At 46.8% G+C, this 7,026-nt stretch overlaps 1 protein-coding gene across 2 annotated transcripts; it reads left to right on the forward strand.

Moving 5' to 3' along the window:
- Positions 1–679: 679 nt before the first annotated feature.
- On the forward strand, positions 680–6,504 carry GDE1 (glycerophosphodiester phosphodiesterase 1). 2 transcript variants are annotated; one of them, XM_009899667.2, is made up of 6 exons: positions 680–982; positions 2,608–2,783; positions 4,020–4,125; positions 4,883–4,975; positions 5,610–5,821; positions 6,221–6,504. In XM_009899667.2, exons 1-6 carry the CDS (start codon positions 728–730, stop codon positions 6,366–6,368), a joined length of 990 nt encoding a protein of 329 aa, XP_009897969.2. In that variant the 5' UTR covers positions 680–727; the 3' UTR covers positions 6,369–6,504. The 2 variants fall into 2 exon arrangements, with proteins under 2 accessions (XP_009897969.2, XP_054036398.1); XM_054180423.1 differs by having other exon boundaries at positions 879–982; positions 2,612–2,783.
- Positions 6,505–7,026: the final 522 nt, after the last annotated feature.

Genomic DNA, 7,026 nt, shown 5'->3' on the forward strand with positions numbered 1-7,026 from the left:
CATTCTGATCAATAGAAACTTCTGTTTTCTCTGCTTGCTAGTCTGTTTCTGAACTAAACGTATCCACTATCTACAACCTTCACCAATTCCTCTCCTCCTTGTTGCCCTTTCCTCTGCATTCTTCCCAATGGTTGACACTTTTGAAACCCACACACTCCGTAATATATACTGGAGTTAGAAATATGTAGACATTCTATAAGAAATACAGCAGCTAATTGGAAATCAATATTATATTTCGAATTCCTGGGCTGGGATGGCAGGACAAAAGCCTTGACGCTCTCCCGACACGCAGGTCTTCCGCCACTCTCTGGGCAGCGGTGCCTTCCCTTGAATTAATACCATTTGATTTTCGTCCGTGCCACTTTTTATCTTATTAATCTGATTTTCTCGCGGTGCTCCTCCGCCCCGTCCCTGCGGGGTTCTGCCTCCAGGCTTTCCGACCCGGGACCCACCGGCCTCGCCCTCGCCGTCCCCTCACCGCCTACCGCCCGCCCCTCTGTGCGCGCCGGCGGCGATTGGCTGTCAGTGACAGCTGCCTCGCGCTGGTTAGCTGAAGGTGGGCGAGCGGCGGGCGGCGATTGGTTGTTGGTGGAGGGCGGCTGAATGCTAGTTGGCTGGCGCTGGGCATGGCGGTGTTGCTGTCGCTGACGCCCTTGCCCTGAAGAGTGGTGGTGGCGGCCGTGGGTTTTCTGTCGCCCAGAGCGTCCCGGTGGGCGCAGCCGTCGCCATGCTGTGCTATGGGGACGGCCTGCTGAGCTCGCTTACGGCGCTGCTGGGGGCGGCGCTGGCACTAAGCCGCAGCCCGGTGCTGGCCTGCCTGGTGACGGCCGGTTTCTACCTGGTGCTGCACCTCTTCAGCCTGGAGCCCGCCGCGCCTCAGAGCGCCCAGCGCGTCCTGCGGCCCCACGGCACCGCCGCCCGCATCGCCCACCGCGGCGGCGCGCACGACGCGCCCGAGAATACGCTGGCAGCCATCCGACAGGTCAGCACAGCGGGGCCTCACCGTGGCAGTGCCCGCCGCCCCTTCCCGAGCCCCTGTGCCCTTGTGGTCGGCGAGCCGGCCATGCTTCGGGGGGCGCTGGAGGCGCGTTTAACGTGCCCGGCCGCTGAGGGCCGTGCACGTCCTAGAACGAGGTGAGGAGTGGGAGGCAAAGCTGCCGAATGCTCTGCAGAGAGAGCGAGCCTCGGGAAGCTTGTCTCCGCGTGTATCTGGTGGGTGAGAAGCTAAGGCGGCGGGCCGCAGTACAGGCCTGTGGTTATGTCTGACGTGCCTTTTCAGCAGGCACAGAGCCTCCCATCCCAATGGCTCTCTCGTTCTCTGACTTGTCGCAGGAGGCTGTGTGGCTTGTCAAGCCTTCCTTCCCAAAGGGACTGGGAACAGTTTGATCAGGTCTGAGTTTTGTGGGCACTGTGTTACATCCTTGGGGCTGATGGGTAGTTTAGCAGTGCAGAAATAATGAAATACTGTGTTTTGCTGGCGTGGCAACAGACTAGAGACAGCGACTTGGAAAGATGTTGTTTGCTTCTTAATCCCTAAAGACCTGTAATAAGAATCCACAGTTAGAGGCACTCTGACATTGTGAAAACTTCACTGTCTACAGCCTTAATGCTGCATCATCTGCGAGGCATGATGGTTCAAGATTTGTTTTGAGAATCAAAAGAAATCATGATTAGTATTCTGTAATGTAGTGCAAGAGGATTGCATGGTGCTGCTCTGATGGTTCCTTGCCTTTGGCCAAGGTAGGGCTCTTACTTCTGAAGCTGCACAATAGAGATCCTTACTTGGCAGATACTTCTGACAAAACCTCTAGTGCATAGCTGGCCTTTGTTTTCCTGGTACATTGGCCCTTTTCCCGGGAGGGCATTTGGCCTTCAGAACAATTAATCTTGCTTGCAATGCACTCAGGTGCTTTTCTGAGTGGTTTCTGGGAAGGAGCCTGGGCAGGAGCAAGGTGTATGAAATATTCTAAGCTGCTTACTGCTTTCTGATATGGGAATTCCTCAGATAGGAGCAGGGAGTTGCCCAGATACATCTGTTTAGTACAAACATGGTAGGTGGTGCTTCTGGGAAGTTTTGTATCTACTGCATATGGCGGATCAACCATGCTGCACGAGTGGCCAATCTGACTCTTAAAGGAGATCCTGCATCTGTGTGCCAGTACGAAGGGGATGATGGCTTTCCCTTGTGCACGGACTTCATGCTCTGTTGGCCTGCTCTGGTTCTGGCTTCTAAGTACTAATCTATAAATTATACAAACTATAAGCATTTGCTTCCTTTCTATTTCAGAAAGTAGTATAACTTAGGAGTTATTAGAGCAGAAGGAAAGAGCAGGATTCTTTTCTACATTTTTATCCTGAAACAGTCTGAATCTCAAGACCAAAACATTATACCCATGGTTTAATCTGTAAAATAGGTTATATGCTTTCAGCTGGTCTGTGAATCCTTACAGTAACTTGGACAAAACCTACTTTGTTCTGCAGCTAAAGCTTATTGAAAAGAAAATTAACAGTTGGTTATTATTTACCATTATAGCTGGACCTGTATTAAACCTATAAAGCTGTCACTCCTGTTGTGTGTGTGTGTGTGTGCTTTTTATCTTTTTTAAGGCAGCTGAGAACGGAGCAACGGGTGTTGAGCTGGATGTTGAATTTACTGCAGATGGTGTTCCCATCCTAATGCACGATGACACAGTAGAAAGGACAACTGATGGCTCCGGACGACTGCAGGACTTGACTTTTGATGCAGTTAGGAAGCTCAATCCATCTGCAAAACATCGGCTGTGGTAATTGAACTATTGCCTTCTGAAACTAATGAACAGTGGGAACAAACATGCATGAGAAACTAAACTGTTGATCCGTCCCTGGTGAAAATATTTGTAAGTTTAAAACTCAGCCCAATACGTTCTTTCTCATTTGGCTTTGGAAGTGGATGAGGCTGTATCTCCCTACCCATTCTTGCAATAGGAACAGTGAAGCACAGTCAAGATAATTGGCTTTCAAGTACAAAATCCACATGAAATGAGTTAATCTCTACATGAGCTTCCCCTGAAATGACTTCAGGACACTGACATATCGTGAAACTCTCAGTGTCTTTAGTGTTGTCTTCAGTAATTGCTTCTAAAGTTAATTTTATTCACGTGTACTTCTTGTCTGATTGTGTCTTGGAGATTCTAAACATCAGGATTATACTGCTGAAAAGGACTTGGACAGATTTCTGGGGTAGTCTCAGGTAGGAGCTGCGACTCCAGGGGCTGATGAGGTCCTTGACAGTAGTATGCAGGAGAGAATGTTTTTATACATTACAAAAATCTTGATCAAAATGACACTTCTACAGTATTATAAGTGAATCTGTTTTAGAGGAGGAACTATAGGGTGTTCTTCTGAGATGCTGCATTAGGGATTTGCAGACTCCTGTAAATGTACCACCTGTGAGTCTGTGGCACAAGTAGCATCTAGCCTGTCTGCTACTGGAAAGGTGATCACCTGAACCACAGAGTGAGAACTTCCACTCAAGCAGTTACTGTTGATAGGCCGTTGTTTGCTGCCATCTTATCAGGAATACTGTTCTGGGGAGCTGTTTCTCCTGCATCCCCTGCTGGGGCCTGCATTTCTGGCACAGGGCTATGGAGTGCAGTCAAAGCAGGGTGAAGAGGGTAGCTAGGTGCTCAGTAGTTGGGCCTAAATGTTTGTTTGTGGTACTTGAGGAAGAAGATGAAGAGCTGCAGTTAGTGTTTTGGTGTGAGACATAGGGTCAGTGAGCATTGGACTAGACCTGGAATTTGGAAGAATATAACTGCCTAATGAGATGCTGGGAGGGAAGGTGTGCAGCCTTTCCCTGGGAGAGAGAGCCACCGCTGCCACTGCTGGCAGAGCTCAATCCCACTTCTAATACCACTGATCAGTAAACCGTGTTCGGGGATCCATAGGAAATAGTTGTGTTTAGTTGGGATGTGTGTGCCCATGTGTCTGCTCCTGTGTATCTTGACAGCATGCCAGTGAGGAGTTCTCTGTTTCTACAGGAGCAAATTCCAGGGTGAAAAGGTGCCAACTCTGAGAGAAGCTGTTGTGGAGTCTATGCAGCACAATCTTACCATCTACTTTGATGTCAAAGGCCATGCAAATCAGGTACCACTGACTGTTCTAAGGTACCTTCCTTCACCTTTCTTTTGGGTTTCTAAACTTCTTTTATGTTGGTCTCAAACTGCTAGGTGTGCTACAGTTTCCTCTCTGATGAGCGAGACTGAGCTGCTGTTTGTATCAACCAAAGCTGGGCTGTCAAAGCAAAGATGATGTCTTCCCTGCTCCCTCATCTCAGTCCATTGTTCTCAGCAGCTGTAGCTTAGAGTTAGGATGTGACTGGGGTGAATGTGGCATTCAGCTCACAGCTCACTGTGAGAGCAAAGTGAATTCCCTGCCTGTACAGAGGGGAGCTGAGATCTCATCTTCAGCCTCCAGCTGGGGATCCTGCTTATCTATAAAGGGATATACAGATGATCAATAATTAACACTTTATGCAAATTAGAATAGCAATATCTTCTCTTTAGCATAGCAAGATATGGAAATGCATTCATATTTCTCCTTGAACTAAACCCTAGGTAGTACTCCAGAATTGTATCCCCAATGTATGTAAGGGTATTTCAGACACTGAGAATGCCACTCCCTGCTGTAAACAAAAACAGGAGAAGGACTTCTCTTGCAGGAAATGTCATTTCTGCCTCTGTGGTATCAACAAGATGCTGGTTTTCTTCTCTCCCTCCTTTCTATTTCAATCTTGTTCAACAAAACAGGGAGGTATTTTAGAAGGGGATTACTCTCAAGTGACTTTGCAGTGTAAACAGCAGTGTGTGTGTCAAGATACCATCTGTGTGTGTCTCACTGGCAGGCAGTGGAGGCCCTCAGACAGCTCTACCTGGAATTCCCGCAGTTGTACAACAGCAGCGTGGTTTGTTCTTTCCTGCCAGATGTTGTTTACAAGGTGATGCTTTCTAAAAGTTTATTGGGGATTTTTTCTTTCTTTATTTCATTTTTTAGTTCTGTCTGGGAATTTTCAGTGAGATGTACAGCTCCCAGTTCCAGGTTACTTGGAGGTTGTTAAAATTGCCATGAATTGAACGAATGAAGCATAAACCAAGTCCCCTGCATAATCTTAGGAGATTATTCTATGCTCAGTGGATGCAGACATCATGAATCTACAGCCATCCCCTTCACTCTGAAAGCTATGGAGAGAAGAGTGCAGAGCTCTTAACAGCTAGCACATGGCCAAGGATTTGTGCACAAGGCGCTTGTTAGATAACCCTCATATCCTTAGTTAAATGTAGACTGTTCTTAAAACTCTTTTGTGATTCTTGTTTCCAAGTCTCTTCACCATGTAGTTTATTCCATTGTGTGGCTGTTCTGCAGTCACTTCTTATGTCTTAAAGGGGGAAAAAAAAAAACACCTAAGAGATCATAAACAGCTTTCTAAAAGAGCTGCAAAAGGATCTGGGGGAAGAGGAGGAGCCTGGTAAAGCTCCAGCCACAAGTTGGCACTTTGTGTCTAACCTATCTCCATATATAATTAACACTGCTTGGCTTTTGTTTGAATTATCCTTTTCTCCTTGATCTTCCAGATGAGACAAGCTGACAGAAACGTGGTGACAGCTCTCACACACAGGCCTTGGCACCTGAGCCACTTTGGAGACGGGACGCCCCGTTTCAGTTCCTTCTGGAAGCATTATTTGTACATGGTGATGGATGTCATCCTGGACTGGAGCTTACACAGCTTCTTGTGGCGGTTCTGTGGGGTTTCAGCTTTCCTCATACAGAAAAATTTTGTTTCTCAGTAAGTGTTAAAGCTTGCTAATGCATCAGGAGGCCAGACCGTTCTGCTAGTGTATAAGGGTGGAGTTAACATAGTCTATGTTAATTGATGTGTCCATTGAGTGTTTTGCAGGGTTGTTCACACAGCATGTGGTAAAGAAACTATTTCAGTGTTTGAAGCCTCTATCTTTCCATTAGTATCTTTTAGCTTATGTTATGTAAGAAGATTATACCTGTAAGGGGAAGAAAACTATTGCTTTGGCCTATATAATAAACCACCAAAAGATGACACTGGAAAAGATGATGCACTGTCACTTCTGGTGTGATTCTGACACAAGATTAACACTCAGTTGAAGCCTTAGCACAGCTAGCCTTAAATACAGCATCAGCCTTCCTCTTACGGTGTCTTTGCTCCTTGCAGAGAGTACGTCAGGCACTGGGCTTCCAAAGGAATTCAAGTGGTTGCCTGGACAGTGAACACATTTGCAGAAAAGAGCTACTATGAAACTGTCCTGGAATCCAGCTACATCACAGACAGCCTGGTGGAAGACTGCGATCCTCATTACTAGACCTGTGCCCTTCAGACACTCAACCAACCTCAACCAGCTCTCTTACGTGGGCAGCTCAGGCCCCACCATCCAGAGGGATGCAGCCAGGGAAAAGGAAGAGCTGCAGTTATATTTCTGCTGCAAGGTCACATCTTGGGCATAGAGATCCCCCCCTGTCACAGTGCTGGACAAAGCCAAGGTGCAGCCATTCACAATTTGAGATGGTGCTGTAACAGGATGAGACCTGAACAGCTGGCTGGGCAATACCCTGTATGCACAGCTTGCTTTAGAATTCTCAGACTACTCCTTTGTTTTGTGTAAATCTTGGTTATTAATTATTGGTTATTAATTATGTCAGTATTTTTTGGTGACAGGATGGAAAATCATGCCTTGATTTTGCTAATTTAAATGGTCTGTTGTGTGACTGTATGATAATGTGAGGTTGATTTATAGCATCTTAAAAGCATGTACATTACTGTTCTCAGAACAGAACCTGAAAATAATGGTGCAAAACCAGAGCTGAGTGCATGTCCCTCCTACAGCATAGAAAGGTGGCTGTGCTGCATCCTGGCAGCAAAAACAAAGTCATCTTTCCACATTCAACGTGAAGACTATGAGAATGAATGAATAAAGCTTGTTCTTGTTTTCCAGCCTGTTTGAAAGAACCCAGGGAGGACAG

The sequence above is a fragment of the Dryobates pubescens genome, chromosome 4, assembly GCF_014839835.1.
Source record: "Dryobates pubescens isolate bDryPub1 chromosome 4, bDryPub1.pri, whole genome shotgun sequence".
Lineage (NCBI taxonomy): Eukaryota > Metazoa > Chordata > Aves > Piciformes > Picidae > Dryobates > Dryobates pubescens.

What these genes read in the sequence shown, in the direction of transcription:
- GDE1 (XM_009899667.2), top strand. Translation starts at nt 728, where the DNA reads ATGCTGTGCTATGGGGACGGCCTGCTGAGCTCGCTTACGGCGCTGCTG. An exon ending in CGCTGGCAGCCATCCGACAG is followed by an intron (nt 983 to 2,607) that starts GTCAGCACAGCG and finishes ATCTTTTTTAAG; the next exon opens with GCAGCTGAGAACGGAGCAAC. An exon ending in TGCCAGATGTTGTTTACAAG is followed by an intron (nt 4,976 to 5,609) that starts GTGATGCTTTCT and finishes TTGATCTTCCAG; the next exon opens with ATGAGACAAGCTGACAGAAA.